The 24156-nt window shown below is 43.6% G+C and overlaps 2 protein-coding genes across 16 annotated transcripts; one reads left to right on the top strand and one right to left on the bottom strand.

Annotated features, from left to right (window-relative positions):
• The first annotated feature begins 39 nt into the window (after positions 1–39).
• Positions 40–23954, top strand: LOC6537528 (exocyst complex component 4). 15 transcript variants are annotated; one of them, XM_039375066.2, is made up of 20 exons: positions 40–404; positions 3468–3658; positions 16411–16461; positions 16537–16600; positions 16655–16983; positions 17367–17438; positions 17627–17635; positions 17818–17823; positions 18053–18165; positions 18222–18384; positions 18649–18859; positions 20048–20136; positions 20394–20734; positions 20794–21544; positions 21607–21731; positions 21790–22083; positions 22151–22552; positions 22615–23218; positions 23273–23479; positions 23543–23954. In XM_039375066.2, the coding sequence occupies exons 2-20, from the start codon at positions 3572–3574 to the stop codon at positions 23717–23719; spliced, it is 4095 nt and encodes a 1364-aa protein (XP_039231000.1). In that variant the 5' UTR covers positions 40–404; positions 3468–3571; the 3' UTR covers positions 23720–23954. The 15 variants fall into 15 exon arrangements, with proteins under 15 accessions (XP_039231000.1, XP_039230998.1, XP_039231002.1 ...); XM_039375064.2 differs by having other exon boundaries at positions 40–469; XM_039375071.2 differs by having other exon boundaries at positions 41–469; positions 3468–3631.
• On the bottom strand, positions 501–1900 carry LOC6537530 (protein jagunal). Its single transcript, XM_002098040.4, has 3 exons — positions 1708–1900; positions 1060–1432; positions 501–1000 (listed from the first exon to the last, which is right to left on the bottom strand). Exons 1-3 carry the CDS (start codon positions 1794–1796, stop codon positions 869–871), a joined length of 594 nt encoding a protein of 197 aa, XP_002098076.1. The 5' UTR covers positions 1797–1900; the 3' UTR covers positions 501–868.
• Positions 23955–24156: the final 202 nt, after the last annotated feature.

Here is a 24156-nt window from a genome sequence, read left to right as displayed (position 1 = left end):
TATTAATCGATTTTTAAAAAACTACTTAAAAATTCGAATAATAAATTACGATTTAAAAAACATTATTACATTGAAATTCGATTCTCAGTTTAGTTTGGCGACATGCCTGTCACTACACAGTATTATTGACGATCAGAAATTGAAAAACTTTGCTTTAACACTCAAATTGCATTTGAATCCTTATTTATAGTAGTGTGTAAACAGTGACAGAAAGTTGTAAATAGTTTGGGGCAGTTTTTAAACATTCGCCACCCGACTTACAGCATGGCACTGTGCAGTTCAATGAATAAAATTCAAAATTAATGTAATTGCAAAAATGAAACGGTTTCGAAATTTGTTGAAAAGTGAACTAATTATCAACTAAGCGAGGAAGTAACCATCCGCGGACGTAAACATAGACTGATGTACGCATATTTTCATGTGTAAATATATATAAAACGTTTCTAACAAACACGAGGCACGTCGAAATGTAAGTCAGCAAAAATGAAGTGATCTCTAGGTTGGTTTTCAGTTTTTATTCCGACTCGGGGAAATTTGGTGGCTTCAGTTGCTTCTTGTCTTTAGTTGACCTCACAAGGCTGCGTGTGTGTATATATGTCTATGTGTATATGGATAAGAGTCTATTTAATCAATTTGAACGGTTTAACTTTTAACTAACAATAAATTTACCGCCGCTTCGTTTAGTTTCGACCATATGTTACCCTTCCTGTATAACTAAGTGTGCGATACCTTAACAGCTGCATAACTTTAGATTTATCATAGTTTCATTACGCTTTTGTGCACTAGTGTTTTGAGTTAGTTTCAAGTTTCCAAATTATTTACAACTAGCCCTGCTTTCCGGCGTTTACTAGTTTGGCGAGTATTTAGATTACTGGAACTTGCGCGTGGCAGTTCTGGCCTTCCAGGCCTTGACCAGATTGTAGGCGAAGTACAGCGTAAACCCGTGCACCTGGAAGCCCACAAAGCAAAAGGCGTACCAGAACACACCGTACGGATAGCCCTGCGGGGAAACGGAATATTAGTAAGGTTTTTAAGGGGTAAACAGACCCGGCCACTTACGCGCCACACAAAGATGTCAGTCTCGTCCAGCTCTACCGACTTGTCCAGCGTGGCGAACTCCCACACGTCAGAGAAGTAGTAGGCGAAGCAGTAGAAGAGCGGCAGGATGGCGAATAGCAGGATGGCAATCATATACTTTTGCATTTCGCGCACCTTGTTGGCCCTTGCGGCCGAAAGCCCCAGGAAGGATGTGAGCAACGACGCGGCCCACACGTACTCCCACCACAGGGGCGGTGGGACCTCCAGCTCCTCGATCTCGAGCACAAAGATATCTAGGCGGTCAAGGATGTCCGACGTTAGCTTGGCCAGCATCACGAAGAAGAGCAGGGCGTGAAAGAATATGCAGTACTTCAACCTGGACTTGTTTAGCAGGCTAAAAGAGCAGAGAAAGTGGTCGTTGAGCGGGGAAACTGTGTGAGTGAGCCCGTTACTGGGGCGCACATGCTTATTGTCTAGCTGGCACTTTGCCCACCCGCCTCCTGCGGCAGCAAGTGGGTGGGAGCTCCAGGGTGCTCCGTCGCTCAGCCTGGGGGCCACATACGATTCGGATGCGGTAGGTGCCACCTGCATCTACTGCCGCAGGCGCCCCAGTAATTAGATAATTTCTTGTGTGGGAGAGAGCTGTCGATAGGACAAAGTGTTATTAACCTAATTTGATATGTGCCAGCTACGCGCTGCCTGAACTCGAAGTCGGTGCCATCGGTGCCCGCGACTATTGGTCCGCCGCGCGTTGCCATTTCGTTGCCTTCGTTCGTGGGTCGTGTCGTTCGCTCACGTCGTTGCTTATTTTTAATAAATAATTGCACAAAATTTAGGGCTGGAACCAGAACCGAAGTTTGTCCGATACTATCGATGCCATCAAAAGCTGGCGCCTATCGATACGCTCCTCGCTACCATCAATTACTTTCGCTGCAAAACAGAGCCAAAAACCGTTACAAAGTGTGCGAAAAGTTGTAGTATACCAATTTTTGTGTTTCGTAATAATAAAACATACTCTATTATGCCTTGGAAATCAGATCAATGTGGGAAGTTTGAACTATTAGCAATTTGAATAACTTGGCCATGCGGTCGTGGTGGCTAGCTTTGCTGGAAAAAATGTAATTGGGAGGATAACTTCGCTAAGCGTGGTGCGTAACCTCGCTAATGTTGTGTAGAGTAAGTGTGTTCTATTTATGTAGAACTTTAACTTTTACTTTAGAAGAATGTTATTAGTTCAGAAACAAGTTAAAACAATATGTAGATATTGCTGTTAGTTAGCAATAATGATTATATTTGTATGAATAATATTTGTATGAATAAAAATAAATTCATCGAAAATAAAACCATGACCATACACTTTCGACTACGACTTTTGGAAGATGAGTGCTGGTTTCAAGACTCTGTTTTAAGATGGTTTTCCATTCATATGAGAAGTGCACTTCTCAATTAGTTATGATGGGAATGGACTAATTTTAGTTTCTCGTGACGTTGATTTTGAATTAGAACTGCAGTTCCTACTTCAGCTAGTCATGCCAAGTGCGTCAACACGAAATTATCATAATTGGGAGCAAGTGCTCTTTGATAGCATTATGCAAATCGCATGCAGCTTTGTGCCCGAATCAGTTCTCCAGAATGCAAGCAGTATTTCGGCGCTCTGCCAACTGACCACCACCTGTTGCACCGAAATCCATAAATCAATCTGCCACGAAACAAGTAGCAAGGAAGAAAAGCAAATCGAGGAAAGAGAGGGCGACTGCGTTTAAAAATAAAATAATGAATTTTCCATTTGAACAACACTCTCTTTATGCTCGCCGCGCTACAAAAGTCGACCATTCGGACCGGGTGTGTCATCAGTTCTACGGCGGTATTCCTCCGATTTGGACGCGTTTTTATCGCATGCGATCGTCTCCGCGAAGTCGCGTCTTTTCCGCTCCGATTTTAATGCCAGTTATTGCCAACTTTCGCACAAATATTTATGCCAAACTTGGTGGCTGAGACTTTTGAGCCCAAAGTTGAAGTTGCGCCCTAGTTTCGAATCGGTAATATACCAAAGTAGCATCAAATTGAGCGATACTTGCAGTTGATCATGATCTTTCTCATGATCGTTCTCTGTGTCCGTCAAAAAATAATATAAATGATGCCCTGATATATCTGTTTTGGCGCGTTTTGGCACCCAAAGTTACACTGGTGCTTTTCACCGAGAGACAAATAATGCTATAATGAAATATGAACAAATTGCTTAACCCTAAGAATAGAAACAAAAGGTCTTAGTGTCCATGATCGATATCTACCGTATTTGCATATGTTTTGACTTTGAGCGCTACGTGTGCCGTGTGATATTTGCCTAGTTATTACAAACCTAAATCCATATCGATCGTGTGCCTTAGATAGCAACAGCCTGTTTGAAGTTCTGCCTCTTTTCGTTTCAGCTGCGTTGCCCGGTGATTTCTGCCCCCAGTGACTTGTCGGTTCCCGAGTCGGGTCTCCCATAATCCGGATAGTCCAGTCCCAGCCACCGATCCCCAGTCCAACCATGTCCATTGCCGACAAACGTGCCTCCTTCGCGCGCCGTGCCGAATCCCTGGTGGAGCGGGTGAGAGTTATGAATACCATTTACGAGGTACCGGCATCAAGTGACCAGGGATCGTGAGATCGATACTCCATTTTGTTTCTTGCCTGCTGTCCGCTTGCTGATTCAGATTTATGTGGCCAGCACTTGCTGGTACGGCTCGTAAATTATGGCTCGAGGCGTTTAATGTGTTTCACCCTTACCCAGTAGTACACTTTCCCCAGTAGAAACAGAACAGTCCCCATTCCCAATTGCCCATTTCCCAGTCCCAGCCCAGTAGCATCGATATATGTGGCACATTGTACATATCTGATTAGGTACAAGTGGCCGTGGGTGGCGGGGCATTTCTCGACTGATGGCGTTGCTGTTTGGCTTGGTCTCCTCCGACTGCTTTAATTAATCTGAAACACTCGTACATTATACACATCGCCTTAATGAGTGGGGCCAAATTGTGCTCGGATCAAGGTCGTCGAAGTGTTCCCTATCACAAGACCGATTGCCACTTATGGTATGGGTATGAGTATGGTTCTTCGCCCAAATGTGTGTGTTTCTTTGGGTTCTCAAATGCATGTACATATGTCTGTTCTTAAGGGAAAAGAATGGCCTCTTTGCCCTTAAAAACCAAAGGTATAAGTGACACAGGTCACGCCGAAGCTATATAGTATTAAAGAACTCCAAGTAACTTGCGGAAACCTATTGAGAATGATCCTGATCCTTGTAGGACATGGCATCATATACTTTCAGTTCGGCTTGCTACCCTCGAATATTCCAGAGACATATTCGCATCCGTGGGGCATAAAAAAGTCATTACTCGGCGATTCTTCCGCTGCCGAGCTAAAAATAGGTGTCCCCAAGCAAAGTGTCCCCAAAAGTGCACGGTCATCGTAGCTGTATGCTTCTGTGTGGGATTGTGGGGTTTGCCACACGATGGATTTCAGCAGAATAGCCCTAAGCGAATTTGTCAGTGGTTGGGAGCCATGGAAAGCCGGCCAGGAGTTGCTTATCGAAATGGGGAAAGGATAAAGAATACAAGGAAAGAAAGCCGATTAGGTTAAGAAAATGTTCAAGAATAGTATTTGTATGGTGTACATCTGATTTGGGGTTAACCATAGTAAGCCTCATTTAATTATGTTTTGTGATATCATAAATGCTCCGTCAGTGCGAGTTGTCTAGCTTATGCTACTTCAATTTAATTCATAGCCATATACTGATTGATTTTATATGGTTGATTTTTGAAAGATCAACGAATATTGCTTAATGCTAAGTATTTGATTTCAAATTCGAATACCTGTCTACTCTTTAAATATATAGACTCACTTTCTACGTTTGTAGAAGCAAATAATCTTCTAAATACTATGTATTTTTTGCTGAATACCAAAGCTGTGCTAATAATGTACCCCCTTTTAGAAAGGTGTTCAAAGAAAGTGGGGGAATCAAAAATGTTAATTAAATTTCTGTTTTAGGTGGAAGGAGGGTGGAACACGAGATAGCTAATGGCATCATTAGTGGGGTCCAGTCGGTTCCAGGTGTGAGTTTGGGGAAATGGCGTAACAACGGTTTTGGTTACACTTTGCATTTCAATTTGGGAGAGTGGAACCGGATGATAATGGTGGTAATGATGCTGATGATGGCGCTTATCAATCAGCGAGGGGATTTCGGTGACCAAAGCTTCATTTGCATTCAATTTGCACGACCTTTTTGACTGGAGCATGATCGATGTGCCCATAAGCCATTCCCCTCAGACTCAGATTATCGTTCTGCTTGTGGGGCCAAAAATAAAAAAGAGCAAAAATAAAATAGGTTGTGGGGCGTAAATTCGCGACCAAGACGCTAAAGTATCGAGCAATATAAGTGAACGATAAAAAGGTAATAAAGAGCGGCATAAATAAATGCGTAAATATCGAGCGTAAATTTATATATACATATATATATATATATATATGGAATTTCTGAAGATTGCTTGTCACTTGGCGCCCAGCACAAGAGGCGTGGCAGGGTGGCTCAAGTGTTGACGTTGTCATCCTTCGGTTGTGGGCCCTTCCAGGACGTGTGTTTGGGTTGCCATTTGGGCTTAAGTGTTCCGGGCTGATCCTGCTGATGCGGGCGGATGCGTGCGGGCATAGGCATTTCTTGTGAATGCCAGGACATAAACTGTTGCAAGTCCTTAAAGGTGCCTAGGCTCGTTAATGTATCCAGAAAATACATTTCAGTCTCCTTTTAATTAGTATACGTTCTTAGATAAAATACGAGAAAATACATTGTGTATTAAAATTGATGTAAAATTATGTACCCTTAGTCCTCGACAGTTTACATGAAGTCCTTTTATTTATTTTTATATTTTTACCCTTTAAACTGCACCCTTGAGATAGCTTTTTCTTAAGCTCCCATACAAAAATTAAATTATTGTTTATCCAGCAACGTCGCTATATATGTATATAGCACCCACTACGAAGTCACAAAAAAATTGATTGGATTTGTTTACCAAGAGCCATTGCATCCTGTTTCGCTGGCTGTCGACAAGTCGCCGTTTATCTCTTGGAATTTAGCGCTTCTTTCCGGGAAAACCTTGAAGTTGAGTTTCTCCTTTCCTGCTTAACTTTGCGAATTGACATAAGTAGGATGTTTGCGCATTGCCAACTCCCCAGATACCTCGCTATCCATCTACCCAGCTACCCATCTACCCAGCTGCTCAGATCCGCAGCTTGGCCCACCTGAACTCGTGCTCTGCTGATTTCGCCGCCTGTGGCAATCGGCTTACAGACTTCCAATTGCAGCCACCCCTTCTTAGCCCATTATATTGTCTGCCATTGTCTGCCACACCTACACCATCAGCTAACCGCTTAAGTAACGCCTATCTACCCATGTACCCATGTACCCATCCGCCTTTCCTGTTCCAACGACATTCGCCATCCCGCCCATAAAACCCACTCCTGCGCGGCTTTTTGTTGTGGGTTCTGAGCCACCTGCCTGGATAATTGTGGCTGACAATGGTGTTTGTTGCTGCTCGTTGTTTATGTGCATGTGCCGCTTTCGCTGATTCCTTTGTTCGACTGCCGGGTTTATGCACTTTCTGTCATCAACATATCCCTATTTGTGTAATTAAAGCTGCTGTCGAAATTAAAACACAAAAAATAATGACACTTGACTGCTTATAGCCTTGAGGGAAATGCATAAGCATTTTGAGGAGATCAGCGAATTGCGGAAACGCTCTCTCACAACGTATACAATTTTTATAAAATTAAAAGAAATTTTCAAAATATTTTAAACTTTTTATTTTTGCGCTTGTGTTAATGCAAGTAATTTTAAATTGCATGTACTATCAAGTTTCCAAGCTAAAGCTGGCGTCAGTTTGGCTTACCCCTAATTGCTTTCGGTATTTTGCACTTTTTCCACCCAACTTTAAATTACTTTGACTTTATTCAGCATTGCAGCATTTTCGAGCTGCATCATCGGTAGTTTTGATAATAATAATATATTCCATCATAGCTCCGTAGCAGTCGCACCTCTGCCCTCCTTTTCCATGAATATTTATGCTTTGTGCCCCCCTTTGTAACCCATCCATATCAGAAATTGTTCGACCAGCTTGCCACGCCCACACCCACAGCCCCTGGGGAGCATAGCCGGCTTGACCTAGGACACGCATATTTCTAATGCGCATTTCGCCATAGAAGTGTGGGTGCAAATGGGGTGGCGAATTTGCGCATTTCCCGCGCGCTCGCAAATTAGAACATCAAAACAAAAAAGCAAAAATGGCTCAGAGCAACAAGAAGAACAGAACGACTGGGAAAGCGAGAACCCGCCGACAATAAAGTGTCTGCTCAACAATGCCCCCCGAACACAAAGTAAGACAAAAGGATTTGTGCATTAACCCACGCAAATAATACACACAAACGCGGGCAGCAGAAACACCCACGTACAGTGCCGAATGTGAGTGGGCGGCAAAAACTAAGCGCGCCCAAAAGTAGGCAACGGAATTCGGTCGTCAGAAGCTGTGGCTGCGCTTGTGTGCGTGTATGTTGCAGTATGAGCGTTGCCAGATGGAGAAAAACGTATATAAATGCATGAACCGCAATAACATATTGCAAAAGTAACAGAAACTTTTAGGAAAAATAAAAAAAATGAGTAAGGGATTATAATAAGCAAGCAAACACGCTTTACATAAATGAATTTTTTAACTAATCGTAATGCATTGTAGCTACAAGAAACAATTATTACCGCATACAAAGTCAAAGGATCTGAAACACAATATCTGAATGAGAAATAACTTTCATACTTTTCCACACAAAACTCGATTTAGAGTCCAATTTCGTAATGCGTAGTTTGTGGGCAATCATCTGGCCACGCTCCATCCAACACCTTCCCAACAAACTGCCCTACGGCAACATTTCAACACTTGCCACGCCCCCAACCGCTTCTTTTTACACTGCAGCATCCCTGCGGGAGCGAGAGAGAGAGAAAGAGAGGGAGAAAGAGGGAGGGGCAGAAGGCGATTTCACTTGGCCATTTCACTTTCCATCATTTTGTTTTGCTACCCATTTCGCTTCGTTCGCTTCGTTTCGTTTCGGCTCGGAAAAGCTCGGCTTTTCACCGGCGATGGGGATGGCGTCGCATTTTCCCACGATAAGCCAGTTTTCCCAGTCGTCGCCAGGCGTTCGAAGATTGCGCATCCCATAAAAAAAAAACGCGTTCACGCCCGTCTACGTTTCGCATCCGATTTCGGTGTCCACCTGCGAGTGCTACTGTGCGCCTGATAGAACGCCGTTCGAGCCTCGCAACCTAGTGAAGCCACCAACACCCAGATCCCGCACCATGTCCAAGCCGGGAACCCCTAGGCACGGCGCCGGCTCATCCTCAGCAGCCGCTGCCACCGAGAAGATTAGCGTGAGTTTCGACCTACCAGTTTACCGCCAGTTACCAGTTTACTTGGTAACCAAGTCGGACAGCTGTTCGACAAGTGCATCTTGGCAGATTTGAGATGCAGCGCACTAGAACACCATGTTCCGTCACACTTTCACTTTTCTGGAATTTTCACTGTGCGTATACGTAATATTCGTAGTGCCCCGTGCTTCAAGTGCGGCATCTCAAGTGGTTTCATTTTTAATAAAAAGTAGGGATAAATATTTGCACGGAACTTGGTGATAGAATTGCAGACGAGTGAATTATTTGTCACAGCGTGCTGAAAAATGTTTTAAATATACTTGTACCACGAAAATGGAATACGTTTTTGTTCCCTCTGAAAAAAAGGCTTGATAGCACGGAGGTGGAATATTTTTCTATAAATTATTATCTATTATTTTTAACTATGTAGCATTATATATTTAGCTCAGGCTGAGAATAAGTTGCCAAATAATTCTAGCTGGCAAATAATTATAAATTTAGCTCAGGCTGAGCATTTGAAAAGAAGTTGCCAAATAATTCCGTGACAGTTTTGTGGATTTGTCTAGCTTAAATGCGTCCCTTTTCTTCCTCGAAATAAAAAAGGTGAACGCTGTGCCACCGCGATCGAATAGAGAATTTAGTAGGGTGATATTGTTGGTGCTTTTTATTTTGTTGGCCCTTTGAGCCCAGTTCACTGAGCACTAAGGGCATAGCATACTTTCTGACTTGCGCCTCATAAAAATTGCATAATTGTCGTCCTCTATGTCGCTGTTTGTGCAACTCTTTGTGGGGTTCTGTGGGTGTGGGTATGTTTATGGGTGTGGGTATGGTTGTGGTTGTGGTATGGTGTGCCACTACCATTAGCCGGGAACTGGATGTTTCCTTTTACGTGCCATTTGCGGTCGCATCTGGCACACAGCAACTACGTAAAGCGGGCCAAAACGAATCTAGGTGCTCAAATGGCCAAAATTATAGCGTCCATTCGGTCTTTATTGCGTGCTATTTCCTCTCTTTATTGGGCAGCTAATTATATTGAAATACTACATTTATTTGGTAATGTGCAGCAGCTTAAATGCGAGCGTTGGAATAGAGTACTGCATTATATAAAATGTTTAAATTAAATCCTAAGCAAGACTTTTGGCAACAGCACTTCCATTAAATAAATATTTGCCAGCTAGCATTTTTTCACTTATTCGCTATTACTTACTTTTACCATTTGGCTGGGTCATGATTTCCACATTTCTCTTTTCCACGGAGCTCATCAAATCCTGTGCACATCACTACTTCCACCCCGAGCACATGGTGCACCCTCTTGTCCTGGATTGCAATCCCAATTCAAATACGCTGACTAAAGGGCTTTGCTGGAATAAGCCTCTGCGATATATATGGCTGGTTTCCTGCCCTACTCGCTTTGTTTCCTATTTCAGTTTCCGCAGGTTTCGCTTATCCCTTCAGGCGAATTCTGAATGCGATGGGATTTAATTAGGAAGAAAGCATAATGGGGAGTCGGCTGTCCATATAGGGGTTTGCATTATACATGATCTGCTGCAGTCGCTGGCCCAACCTATTTCCTGTTCCAGACTCACACTAAAGGATAGAAGTCCTTTTCGGGTTTCAAGTTTATGTTTTTTGCTCCACACAGCCAAGTTTTCACCGGAGCATCTGGCGTGTTTTTGCACTACAGGAAAACTGCTTGACTTCGAAGTCAGTAGTATTTCCAAGTGCTGTTTTCTATATAAAAAATGCATTGTAAAGTGAGTGGAAAACGGCACTATTCTCAGCTCGGTGGCATAAGACTTTTGCCATTGGCAAAGTGTCAAAGTTTCTGAGGCAAGGTTGCGTATACGCCCCGTTAGCCCGTCGGCTCAGAATTCTGCGGCTCTGGTCGCAAACTTTAAGAACATTTAATTGGTGGCTTTAAGTGCAGGCCCACATGTCCTCGTGATTTGTTTGTGTCTATTAAAACTTCCCTGGCAATGCGGTTGGGCCGCCAGAAAAGTGTGATGAAATTTTGTTTCCACAACTTTTCGCATCACTTGGGGGCTTTCGCCTTGATGCTCTCCCTGCAATGTTTTTCATAAATTCAAAGACTCAACATTTTCAGTGCCTTCGTAACGGCTTTCGCAGGCTGTTGGAAAAGTGTCGGGGCATGAAATTGACATCAAGTATACGCACTGTGCGCATTAGCAGGATTTAATCAGACAAATCAGCTGGGAAATCAAATATCCTCTCAATTATGTGGCCTGCACGATGCACCTGCAATATTCATACTTGGCAATTACTAATTGAAACATTACGTTCGCCGCTGGCTATTCGGAATATTAATTGAGATGAATGCGATGTTTATATAACGAACTCGCAAATGACACAAGTACGACGGACCAAAAAAAGAACATTAAAAAGTGAGGCACAACATCCGTTGAATGGGCAGGGCGAGAGGCTGGATATGGATGGCCATATAGATAGAACAACATATGAGAGAAACCAATCAAATCCACAGGCTGGGGACTTTGGGGCATTGGGGGATCCCCAAAGTGCTTCGATGCAAGTGCGGTTATGAGCCGAAATCCATTTACACTTGAATTTGCTGTTGGATAAACTGAAGTGGGAAGGTCAAGATCTGAACCTTCAGTACGCCCATAAACAAACTGGGAAACAAGGCCCTTAAATAACAAATGCAATAAATGGGAAGCAATCCCACCCATTGAATTAGGCGTGTTTGGCAAGTAAGAAAATGCTGATTAGCGGAAAGGAAAACACGGCGAGAAAACAAGGCATTTGGTTGACGGTCTGTGGCCTGGATTCAATGGAAAGCACTTTGTTAAGTAAACTTTCAGTTCAAGTGACGAATACTTCTGCAGCAGACTGGGCACTCAAGAGTCCTCAGCTTGGACCCGGCTTTGTTCTGTCTGATCTTTTGCATCCCCATCCTGGCTGATGAGTTGAAACGCTGATTATCCAACTGGAACTGAGAAATACTAGCTTTCAAAGCTGGTGTATACCTGATGGGTAATTAAACAAGAACAAAGAATTTTGGCCTGAATGGATGGAATACTGAGGTGCGTGACAAACTTTTCGACTTGGGTACAATGATTTTTTGAATAACCAACCAGATGACAAGTTGTGGGTACAGCAAGTTTTCTCGTTCTTGGTAAAATATGATTTGAAAAGTTTGTTTGCCTTTCGTATTTGCTCTTAGAGCAGCTCAAAGATATCCGTTTTGTTTCGCAGCTTAGAAACATAAGGAAGACATGGATCCATGTCTAATTATATTTTAAAACAATCATATAAATATGTATATGAGTAACTGTTTTTAACTTTTCTCCATATAAATTCAAGTCATAAGGAACTTCAAAATAAACAAGCGCAAACAGCATAGCCTCATTGCTCGACTTTTATATACCGAGCGAGGGAGAAGTTTTAAATAAGCTTGAATATTACAGTTTGCGGAAATAGTGTATCAGCCAAGCCATCAACTGTCAGCAATCCTGCAGACTGAGCATAAGGCTATGAATCCTGGGATGATGGATGCAGGGGCTGCCGTGTGTGATGGGCACCACTTTGGTTGCTGCCACATGACTGCGACATTAAAGGGGAATCGGAACAAATGGGATTGGCAGGGGGTTCACGGGTTCACAGGAATCGAGAATCATAATCGAGACTGAACGGAAAAGCACATTCAGCCGGCAGGAAGGGGAAAATGTGCGAAAAACTGGCAACGTCGACGAAATCGGGAATAAGGTGATGCGAGGATGTGGAGGAGATACACGTACGACCGAGAGCTATGGCAACACGGAAGAGCAGCAGCAAGGAGGTCAATGAGTTGACACGTTCTCAGCACAGCGACATTCCGGCAAGCTGCAGCATTGGAAGGACTCCCACCCACTCACTCTTATGGAAGGACCTCATTCGCTTTTGTTATCCTGTGGAGAGCAAGTGATACAGTTTTATGCATGTTTTCTTTCAGGACATCGTTTTGGGCACACATACCTTCTACGAAGCAAAACAGAAACGTATATATAGTATCTGTTACTGATATTCAAACATATATCCGGAAAATGCTGAAAATGAAAACCACACTTTGCAGACATGAAAATGCAATTCGTGTTTCGCCAAATTGTATTGCTCTATTTTGTTGATGTCAAACAAGTAGGAACATACATTCTTGTCTGCGTTTTAAGGAATACCTTGGCGGTATTTGATGTTAAAGAAAAACTGCTTTTGGGCGGTAAGAAAAAATGAGGTAATGTTCTGAAACAACTTGCAACAGCATGCCCAATCTCAACGTCCTAGCCTTTAAAGTTCCTAAAATCAAGAAGTTTATACGGACGGACAGACGAACGGACAAATGGGCGTTGCCAGATCGAGTGAGCTGGTGATCCTGATCATGCATATATGTATATGCTTCATTAGGGCAGCAATCGCTTTACGTACTTTTCAACGAATCAATTGAAGAACTGCCCTCAACTTGGTCTCTAAAAATCAACATCATTGCTCACACGTGTTTCCGTCACAGGAAAATTTAGTCAAAGACATGGCAGTTATAAAGTCGTGTGCCTCAATTAAGAAATCAGTTGCTCATGGCTGCAAAAACCAGGCAGAGTGCAAGCATTGACCCAATCGCAAGTCAATTAAAGTGCGACGAGCGGAGACTGAAAGCCGGCAGAAGGGCAGGGCTAGACTTTTTCACGTAAATCAAACGATTGAGCCAAATGACTTTTTAATTGACTGATGACTCTGGCAATGCCAAGATCCACATACAAGGGGCCAAAAAGTTTTTCTGACGCAAAACGAGTAAACATGTTCGCCCTATAATTGGAAAGAAAATACTCGAAAGTGAATGAAAACTTTCGTGGGCAGTCGCATCAACTTTATCCCATATCGTCGACCTCGTTGGTATAAGATAACGCTGTCGCGCTTTTGTCATCATACTTTTTGTATACCCGTTAGAGTAAAAGAGTATACTAGATTTGTTGAAAAGTATGTAACAGGAAGAAGAAAGCGTTTCCGACCAAATAAAGTATATATTAATAATCAGAATATGTACACCTCGGTCTCAGGAACTATACAAGAATTTTAAATCATAGGATTCAGCCTTGCAATTTGCATAAGTTTGTATGCACTTCATTTTGTTCAGTGCAAGTCAGCGTACTAGAAGCATTCGACTGTTAGTCAAGGTAAACTACTGCCGGAGCCAACCGCACGACATCCGTCATCCGTCATCCGTGATCCGTGGGATGTGCGATGTGAGTGAGGTCAAATGGCGAGGATTCCGCTGGGGGAAGGTAAATGGATGGGCATCGGCAGGTCGTAAAGTGCAGTCAGCCAAGTGCCTTGCAGTCCGTCACACAGGTGGCACCATCCAGATCCGCACACCTTTCCACTTTCGCCCACAAAGTGTGTTGAGAGCGTGCCATTTATTGGCAATTTCATTATTTATAAGCGCTTTCCATGGCATGTATGCTTCTACACTTGATAACTCTGATAGGAGGACAGGTGGACCAGCAGGCTACACTTGCCCCATTGTCAATTCCCCTACAATTGACAGAGTTCCTCTACTTTCGTCACCAATTGTCAACACTTGAACTGCGAGCATTCTTGGAATATATCAAGTAAATAAATTTCCCACGCCCGCGAGATGAATTAATCGCTGTAAAAAGTTCAAAATGTATTAATGAGCAATGAGAAAGAAAACACAGTACAACCAATTACATAACGCTGAGAATTCAAGTAATTAATAATACATTATCCATTTGGGTTACGTCATTTATGTATAATAGTAGTACTATAATATAGTAGTACAGTTCTGAACAGAGCGAATAGTTGTGTCCTCTTTGCCCACTGCGCTCTATTGTCCTTGGCAGAAGCCCAACCCACTTACACCAATTAATGCCAATTGATTTGTGACGTCTGCTTGTTTATTGTCCATTATGCACTGCCCTATTCAACCACTGCGGCCAATCCTCCCCAGTCACTTCCCACAATTCGCGAGCACAGCCAACTGCATCTGGTTGATCCAGCATCCTGGATCCGCATCCGCATCCGCTTTTTGCATGTCCTTGGGCGGGGATATTAGCTCTGTCAGCTGGCAAACGAAAGGCAGTTACATAAATAGTCAATTTGAGTGATTTATTTATGCAGCTAATTTGAATGCAAAACTTTTTATTGGCAGACCCGCAGGTAAAGCGAAGGCTTGCAAATGCTGTGACGGGCACTCAACAAATGCATTTACATAATACCCATTCCGTTTATTTATCTATTTACTGGCTTACCCAAAACCCCCCTAAAAACCCCCCAAAACCCCCCAAATGAGCGGTTTAAACCGAATGGACATTAAGGGGCTTAGGCAAATTCTTGGCCGGAAGAGTTTCTTGGCCCCGTTGCTCTTTTGACACTTGTATAGTTTCGCTCAATTTCAATAAGTGTTCTTCGATGGACGTGGGTGTGTTGTTCTTGTGTGTGTGTGTTGTCTTCGTGTGGGTGTGCGTATTCTCAGGACTCGCAGGACAAAGGACAAAGGAGGCTGCCGATGCTTCCGTATCAATTTGAGCTTCGCAGGCTTATTTGCTTTACGCTTTACTGCATTGAATTCCGAAATGGGCTCTGTCTGAAAGTGATAGCCCAGGCACAATACACTTCTCTGCAGAGTTTGAGTTACACAAATCGATGTGAGTATCGTGAGTTCGCTTAAAGCGAGTTTAAAGTGCAGTCTTGTAGGTAGGTACCCGTTAATAATTTAATTTACGCAGTCATATGCTTGTTATTTTTATACCCGTTACTCGTAGAGTAAAAGGGTATACTAGATTCGTTGAAAAGTATGTAACAGGCAGAAGGAAGCGTTTCCGACCATATAAAGTATATATATTCTTGATCAGGATCAATAGCGGAGTCGATTTGGCCATGTCCGTCTGTCCGTCCGTCTGTCCGTCTGTCCGTCTGTCCGTCCGTCCGTCTGTCCGTCTGTCCGTCTGTCCGTCTGTCCGTCTGTCTGTCCGTATGAACGCCGAGATCTCAGGAACTACAAAAGCTAGAAAGTTGCGATTAGGCATACAGACTCCAGGGACATAGACGCAGCGCAAGTTTGTCGATTCATGTTGCCACGCCCACTCTAACGCCCACAAACCGCCCAAAACTGCCACGCCCACACTTTTGAAAAATGTTTTGAAATTTTTTCATTTTCGTATTAGTCTTGTAATTTTCTATCGATTTACCAAAAAACTTTTTGCCACGCCCCCTCTAACGCCCTCAAACCGCCCAAAGCTGATACGCCCACACTTTTGAAAAATGTTTTGATATTTTTTCATTTTTATATTGGTCTTGTAAATTTCTATCGATATGCCAAAAAACTTTTTGCCACGCCCACTCTAACGCCCACAAACCGCCAAAAACTGTCCTTCGCACTTACACTAGCTGAGTAACGGGTATCAGATAGTCGGGGAACTCGACTATAGCGTTCTCTCTTGTTCCATTTAGAAAAATGTGTTTAATGCCAAAAATACCCCTGAGCTTCGAAACATTCAACAGTTTGGCGTGTCCTTAAATTCCCATTTCGTATTCTGTTGCACGAGTGGGTATTTATTTAATGCACACGCACATATTTACAATGTCGGGGTTCAAATCCAAATTTACACAAGGCAGGGACACCAGGTGGCCGCCAGGACATCAAGGACCTGCCGAAAGCAAGCGCTCACAAAGTCAAAATGCTGGGAAAAACATTTCACATTTTTTGGTCATTTCATGCCTGTAATTTTTCACGCTTGAGTTTGTGTTTATGGCAACGTGGAAATGATTTTGCCTTTTACTTTGCTATGACCAAAGTTTGCCAGTTTTCTAGTTTTCCAGTTTTCAAGTTTTCCTCTAACAAATAACCACATTCCGCACACATACTTCAATTTATTCACATTTTTCGATTACCGCTCCTGCAGAAATACAATATCAGCACAGAGAAATGCGGGGATCTGACGGTTATAGTGCAGGTGAGTTGGGTTCGCACGTCGTCCTTTTCAAAAAGTATCACCTTACTCCCATACCATTATTTTCTTATGATTTAGGGCGACTTGTCGCAGCAGGAGAAACGCGCCGTGTTCATCACGGTTCACGACCTGGGCTGCAACCGTAAGTAGCCGACTCCCGGTAGAACTAATTGACTAATCCTGGCCACGTCCGCAGACAACTCGTTCCAAGAGTTCGTGAGCAGCCCCTGCATGACGGAGATCAAGGAGCGCTCCTGCTTCATCCACGTGGACGTTCCGGGGCACGCGGACCACGCTGAGGCTCTGGCCGACGGGTTTCCCTTTCCCACGCTACAATCCCTGGGCGAGGACCTGGTCACCGTGCTGGACTACCTGCACGTGAAGTACGTGATCGGCCTGGGCGAGGGTGCCGGTGCTAATGTCCTGGCCCGCTTTGGACTGGCCCATCCCAGCCGGGTGCTGGGACTTATTCTGATCAACGCCACTGGCAGCGCCGCCAGTGTGCTGCAGTCCTTCAAGAACAAGGTAAGTAGGATACATGGTACTCCTTGTAATTGGCTGCCCAAGATTCGGGTCATTAGCGTTCTTAAACAATAGTGATGATTAGGTTTAGGCAAGGGTTCCTCAGCATGGCGATACCCGCTTCACTCTTAAATTCAATATCAATCAATAGTTATAAATTAATGTTATGTACAGTTTGGATGGTAAAGTATAATTGCTTAAATCGGATATTAATATTAAACTTCTATCAAGTACTCATGATTCTTTCCGTTACTCATACGCAGTGTTGCTCCATAGAGTAAAAGCTTAAAAAGTATATTATATATATTATTTTTATATATTATATTTTATCCATATATTACTTTTTCCTGGACTCCACTAATTAGTATACATTCCATACATTGCAGTTCATTAGCTGGAAGAGCGACGAGGTGGCCCAGTCGGCTGAGAGCTTCCTGATGTACCACAAATTCGGACACGTAAGTAGTGAAAAGTTCCCATCCTCACCAGCTTTACCTGACCATTGGTCTGCTGCTGTGGAGTGCGTGTTGTCGTTGGTTTGATCTCAGTGTCGTACTCATTGCCTTCTGTTCTACTTTATATTTTATGTTTGCACCTAACAACAAACCGCCGAATCGAATCGAATTCTATTCGTCTGCGCTTTCAGGTTATGGAGGTAAACAGATCAAACGTCTCTTAAACAAGCCCCTTCCTAATCGAAACCATTTCGCAAACCTCGATTCAAATCTGTGCTGCAGTGCCCGCTTAAATTCGAACCCCCATAGTTTTAGGTTTCCCTGTTTAGCGGCATGTTTATTTGTTTATTTATTTGTTACATTTTTCATTGTTTTCTTCTAGAACTGGGTATGTACATACATAGTTTTCCCCTCAAGAATTGGATCCAAGCCACTTTGCAACCAAAATTGGAAAGAAAATATTACATATGTATATGATTTGTGCACGAACTTACCTTTAGTAGTTAGTACGTTTAGTAGATAGTAGCTTTAATTTATAGATCGCTTTAACTTACCAAATTTCCGCCTCATACAAATGTTTCTGCTGCCGAAATCCGGTGAACCACCGAACCTTGCAGCAAATCGTGGGCGAGAATCCGGACAAGGAGAAGATCGTGGCCGAGTACCAGAAGCGTCTTCACCGATCCCTAAACAGCAAGAACATCGGACTCTATGTCAAAGCATTTATGAAGTAGGTTTCTCAATGCAAGAGTTGCATTCAAACTAACCACATATCTGTGTCGCTAGTCGCAAGGATCTTACGCTCAAGGGTTGCAAGGTGGATGTCATCCTGATCACGGGCATGCTGAGTCCCTATGCATCAATGGTCGAGAAACTGCATCGCGACGTGGAGAAGGAAAGGGTCACCATTCTGAAGATCGAGCGGGCTGGTGATGTCCTCGCCGATGCAGTAAGTGTGGTTTTTATGCCTAAAGCAATCTAGAATTAGGAGTATATTTCATATATTTAATATGAAACAATGCACACAATAATCACATATTTTATATATGGAAAAAGTGGTAGATAGTGAATGACAAATTTAAGCAACCTAAACGGATGTTGTTTAAAAGATTGTATACTTGGTTAGCACTGGTACTTGTAGATTCACTTATCTTAACTTGCAAAATAAATTGATTATGCGATAATTAGACTTGGAAATCAACAAATTTTGCAGCCCGGAAAGGTGGCCCAATCCATACTGCTGTTCTGCAAGGGACAGGGTCTGCTCACCTCGGTGGTGATGCCCGGCGTGGACCGCGGACGCGCCTTCTCCACTGCTAGCTCCGGATCCTTCGAGGGCGCCAACGGATCGCGGCGCCTGTCGCGCGGCATCTCGATGGAGGACTACGACAAGCCCAACATCCGCCGGCTCAGCATCATGAACAGTGAGTTGCCCAAGAAGGAGTAATCGAAACCACGACACGCCCACACCCACACCCACGGCTTCAGCTCCGAAAGTGCGCCTGCAGCGTTGGTAGATTAAGCTTAGTTGCGTATTTAAATTACTTAAACTAGTGAAATACTGTTAGTCTGAACCCAGAGCCAAACAATCATCCCAAATGTAACTTCGTTTCTAAGTCGAGGGAGCGGAATTTAAAGCCAAATTTTAAATTAGTAATCGCTTCAAGTTTTTAAAAAGCAGCAAACACTGTATTTACACTGTGTACTTAGGATTAGTCTTATGTACATATGTAACCCCAAGAATCCCACCTGAGAATCTGAAACAAAGGCCAAACATCCATATCTAAATCTTTCGATCTTTTCACAACTGCTAAACATGAACCTTAAAAACGCAATCTATATGATACCTCCGAATAGTAAACTGTACCTAAATACGTAGAAACTAGTATGAAAAAATCCCAGATGTTACTCCTTCTCTACTCTGACACCCTCAACTTTCTGAAATGTTGCTATTTTAGCAAAAAATAAAAATGAAAAAAAAATAAAAATCCTACACAAAGTTTGATTAGTGTAAATTTAAAGCCACACTTCGAAAGAAGCTTATTTAAAGTATTTATACCGAACAAAGGCACGATGTATGTGTAAACAATCAAAACCAAGAGCAACCACAAAGCCAAATAATATTTAATTGCAATGTAGGTGTCATGCGTTTTTTAAAGCAAGTATTACAATTGTTTGATCGCATTGGCTTTAGCTTAACTTTTAGTGAAGACCTTTAAGTCGACCAAGCCACTCATTTAAGTAGATGCAACTACACCGTTACCCAATAAAGTTAAATAAAAACGCCAATTTCTGAGTTTTAATTTGCTGATTAAAATATGACGCGTCTACTTTCTGACTCCTAACTGGAGATTTTGACTTTATTTTTGTACGTTACATTTTTGAGCTTAAAAAATTCAAAAATAGTTGAAGAGAACGGTCATCTCTACAAAAGGGTCCATCACTAATCTTATCGATAGTTTAACAAGCCTTCGGTATTTATAACACTGCTCGAACGGTCACTCTGGTGCTTAAGTGCTTATTTTAACAACAAATTTATGAGCAATTGCTGGAAAATAATGTTGATACTGAGCTAACCTGTCTCCCTCTTCGACCCGTCGCCCACCAAACAGCCAAGCACATCTTCGCCTTCAACAGCGTCTACATGGACGCCCCACCGCCCACGAAACCTCCAAGGGGAGTGAAGTACGGCAAGGATGAGGTAAATTTCTTCAAACCCTCGCTGAAAATGGTGTTCGACTCGCGTCACAGTTTCTCCAAGCAATAAAGCCATCTGGAACTGCGCCTGCTTGTGTTTTTTTTTTTTCGTAGATAATGGTTTTTTTTTGGGCCGTTGCGGGCCCAGAGTTGATGACGACACCATCAGGTTGTTGTTCCTGTAGCACGCCCTCTTTTAGCATAGCGATATTGTCTTAGATTTACCATGAGTAATTCCCCGTGGCCGGCTTACTTTTGCAGTCCGCAGGATGTGGCTTTCTGGTTAACGTTATCAAGTCCCTGGGATTCAGCGAGACCACCGAGGAGCGCCAGAAGGAGAAGCAGAAAATTGAAGCGGAGTTCAAGCGTTCGGATCTACGCTTAAACGAGCTGGTCTCGCGGCACGACCAGCAGCTTACTCAGGTGCTGCCCCTGTTCAGTCAGGTGTCTTCGGAGGTGACGGCCAGCCGGGAACGGATTCATGCCGTCAAGGAGAACCTTGGTGTTTGCAAGCGGCTGTTGCAGTGCCGGCGCGATGAGCTTCGGAAGATGTGGACGGACGCAGTGCAGCACAAGTACGTTCTGGAGATGCTGGAGCAAATGTAGGTCACTTTGCCTTTGTTGTTTATCGACACGCGCTAACTAGATAATTCCTTTCCAGCCAGGAGTTGCGCAAAGTGCCTCAAAGGGTGGTGGGCTACACCTCCAAACGACAGTATCTGCATGCCAGCAAGGCCTTAACTGATGCCCTGGCCACCCTTAATGGACCTCTACAGGCCGTCGAGGGCTTGTCAGATTTGCGGACCGACCTACAAGCCCGACGTCAGCAGCTGTACCTGCGGCTGCATGAGGAACTGGTCACCCAGGTGTACACCAACTCGGCCAACGAGGCCCTCTCCTCGTTCGAACGCACCAACTCTAGTCGGTTAAATTCCAGCTTTACTCGGGGAATAAAAGCTCGTCGCTCTACGGATCGCATCGAGGCCAATGCCCGAGTGCGCAAAGCGCTGGCTGAAATGGCACAGAGGTTTGATTTGGACAAGGCAGAGGTTATTGAAGACGCAGATCTCATTTACCCGGAGCTGAGCATGAGCTACTTCGTTGCCATTATAGTGGAGTCGTTCGGAATGCTGCACAAGGTGCCTGACTCTCTGGAAACACTGCGCGTCCAAATCCAAACAGAATTGCTCAACGTGGTGCGGAACACAACGCATCTGCTGTCTGTGAATGGAGCAACGGCGGATACCAATCCGCTCCTTACACTTCTGGAGGTCATATTTAAGCAGTTCAAGGCAATCGCCAAAACGCATACCTTGTTGCTGAAGAACTATTTGTCGGTGGGACAGAAGTACTCTGTGGTTGGACCACAACCATACGACCTGACCGATTTCTGGGCCCAGGCTCAGTCAGTGGTAAGTTGTGGGTTTTTAAGCTCTTCTGAATCGCACTTCAGCTTTCAACTTTCTATTTTCAGTTGCAACTGTTGCTCACGGACTACTTGGATATACAGAATGCTGCCTCGGACGAAAGTGCCCAGACTGGGTTTTCAGAGCCCACCAGCAACATAAATTCCTATTTTCTAAGGCGCAAGGTACCGAGGTAAGTTACGAGTCAGTAAACGGACTTAATGTATTAACATACTTATTTTAATAATTAGCACCAAGGGCTCAATGTTTAAGTTTGATAAATCATCGCACGTTGGCACCAGCAGCAATAGCGACTCCCTTAAGGAGCATCGTCGCAACGCTTCGGATGCCTCCGTGGATGACAACCTGGCCGCCCAGCTTGGTGGCAGTGGCAAGGGCTCCACCAGTGGCCTCTTTCGTCACGAGAAAAAGCAGCGGGAAAAAATTCTTATTTGTACACCTGATCAAAATATCATTACCAAAGTGTATCTACCATTAATGGGATATATCAAGGAGATAGAAAACTTTATGAAATGCAAGCCAGGGTAAGATGATACACTTGTAGCTTCTGGCTCGGATACATAATACAATAACTTTGTATCGTACTTTTAGGCAACCCTGCAGTCTACATGACTTTTTGAACAACTACATTAAGGATACATTCCTATCCAAAGGGCACAACCGCAACCTGCAGCTGACCATAGAGTCGCTGTCGAAAAACCAAGATGCATGGCGTACTATTATAAGTCCTGAGGAAATTAAGGCTCTTAATCTAAGCAGGCCGTTGTTGCAGTCTACTGTGATGGTCGAACGAAGGTTGATGGAAACTAGGAACCTCATTCAAGACTTGCCCTGTTACTCTGAAGACCTGCTTAAGATGGTATGTGCTTTGTTGAAGGCCTATCGGGAAATATGTCAGGCGGCCTACCGCGGAATCGTGCAGCCAGATTCGGAGGATAAGAGAATTTACAGCGTCGCATGGCTAAAAGATGAAGATATCAGCAGGTTTTTAAAGTACGTATAAAAGTTTCAAAGCAATATATATTTATAATTTCCACTTATTGTTAATTGTTTAGAACGCTTCCCAACTGGACAGATTTAAAGACCTCCAGTCAGAAGTCGCGTCACAACCGAAAACTTCATCGTGGAAGCTTTGAGCCGTCGGAAGAGGAGAGCCCGTTGCAGGTACAGCAGCGCAACATCCGCGAAGCTGAAATGTTGACCAGTAATCTAGGCGAGGGTGGGATCACCCAGCAAGAGATTTTGGTCGATATCAGTGTTCTTAAGGAGCTCGCCATACTGCAGGAGAGCATGGAGTGGTTTTCGTGCCGCGTTTCGGAATTTGCCAACGATTTACGCCGGCCGTTGGTAAACGGACTGAACGCCGTTTCTGCTGAGTGTGGCGCTGACATTGCAGTGAAGGATGGGACGATCAAAGTAATGACTAATCTAGCTTTGGAGTTTGATGAACTGGCGAACACTTGCCTGCTGGTATTGCATTTGGAGGTGCGCGTTCAATGCTTCCACTATCTCCGCTCGAAGTCGAGTGTAAGGACCAACAGTTATGTGGGCTCCAAGGATGACATCCTAGAGCCTGACCGCCAGGTTCAAGTGCTGACCAAACGACTGTCTGAGATGGATGAGGCGTTTAGTGCCACTCTACATCCAAGAAAGACCCGGGTAAGGTGTATATATCAATCCAGCTTTATTTTGCTTTAACGTATTTCTCTATAGTACATTTTTGAGGGTCTGGCGCACTTGGCATCGCGCATTCTTATCCAGGCCTCCAATTATCTGGAGCACATAGATCAAATAACCGTGCAACGCATGTGCAGGAACGCGATTTCCCTGCAGCAAACATTGAGTAACATAACTGCCTCCAGGGAAGTGGCTTTGGATCAGGCAAGGCACTTTTATGAGCTGCTTTGCATGCAGCCAGATGTAAGAGTGATTTACTCAAATTTTTGAATATACCTATTCACTTAGAAATTTGCTTTCCTACAGGAAATACTCAATGCGTTGCTGGAGCGGGGCACTCAGTTCTCAGAGATGCAGTTGCTTAATGCCTTGCAATTGTCCTGCAAGTCCTTTGGCATAACCGACGCCAATCTCTTGGCTTCCTATCAGCAGAAACTGTCGGACATACTAGGCGCCAAGCCCTCCAAGGGAGTAATTGTGTAGTTAACGTGGCAGCCGGTGGGGAAATCACTTTATATATCAATGCTATTGTGTACATCGGCTGTAGGTGTAAGAACAAATTGTGCACTCGTGTTAAGCTCAAAATAATAACTGTTCTAAACATGTTTGGCGAGCGCTAAATGTTACGATGTTGCCGATTGTAAAGTTCTTGAACAGTACTTTAATGGCTTGTACACAATAAATGAGAATTCAACAACGATGTTTTGACGGTATTAAATATGTCTTTTATATAACCATGACCTTCTATCATTGTATATTCTAATTTAATGGCTAACAAGGGCTTGACTTTAATTACAATTTGGACCCCAAAGAATAATTTTAACTCAAAAACCGGTTCAGCAAGGACATTTACCAAGGTTCGAGAATGCGCTAAATTGACTTTGGAAGTATGAAATGAGTATGGATTTTTGTAGAGGCCA

Source organism: Drosophila yakuba, chromosome 3R, assembly GCF_016746365.2.
Source record: "Drosophila yakuba strain Tai18E2 chromosome 3R, Prin_Dyak_Tai18E2_2.1, whole genome shotgun sequence".
NCBI lineage: Eukaryota > Metazoa > Arthropoda > Insecta > Diptera > Drosophilidae > Drosophila > Drosophila yakuba.
This window is presented reverse-complemented; position numbering and strand designations above follow the sequence as displayed.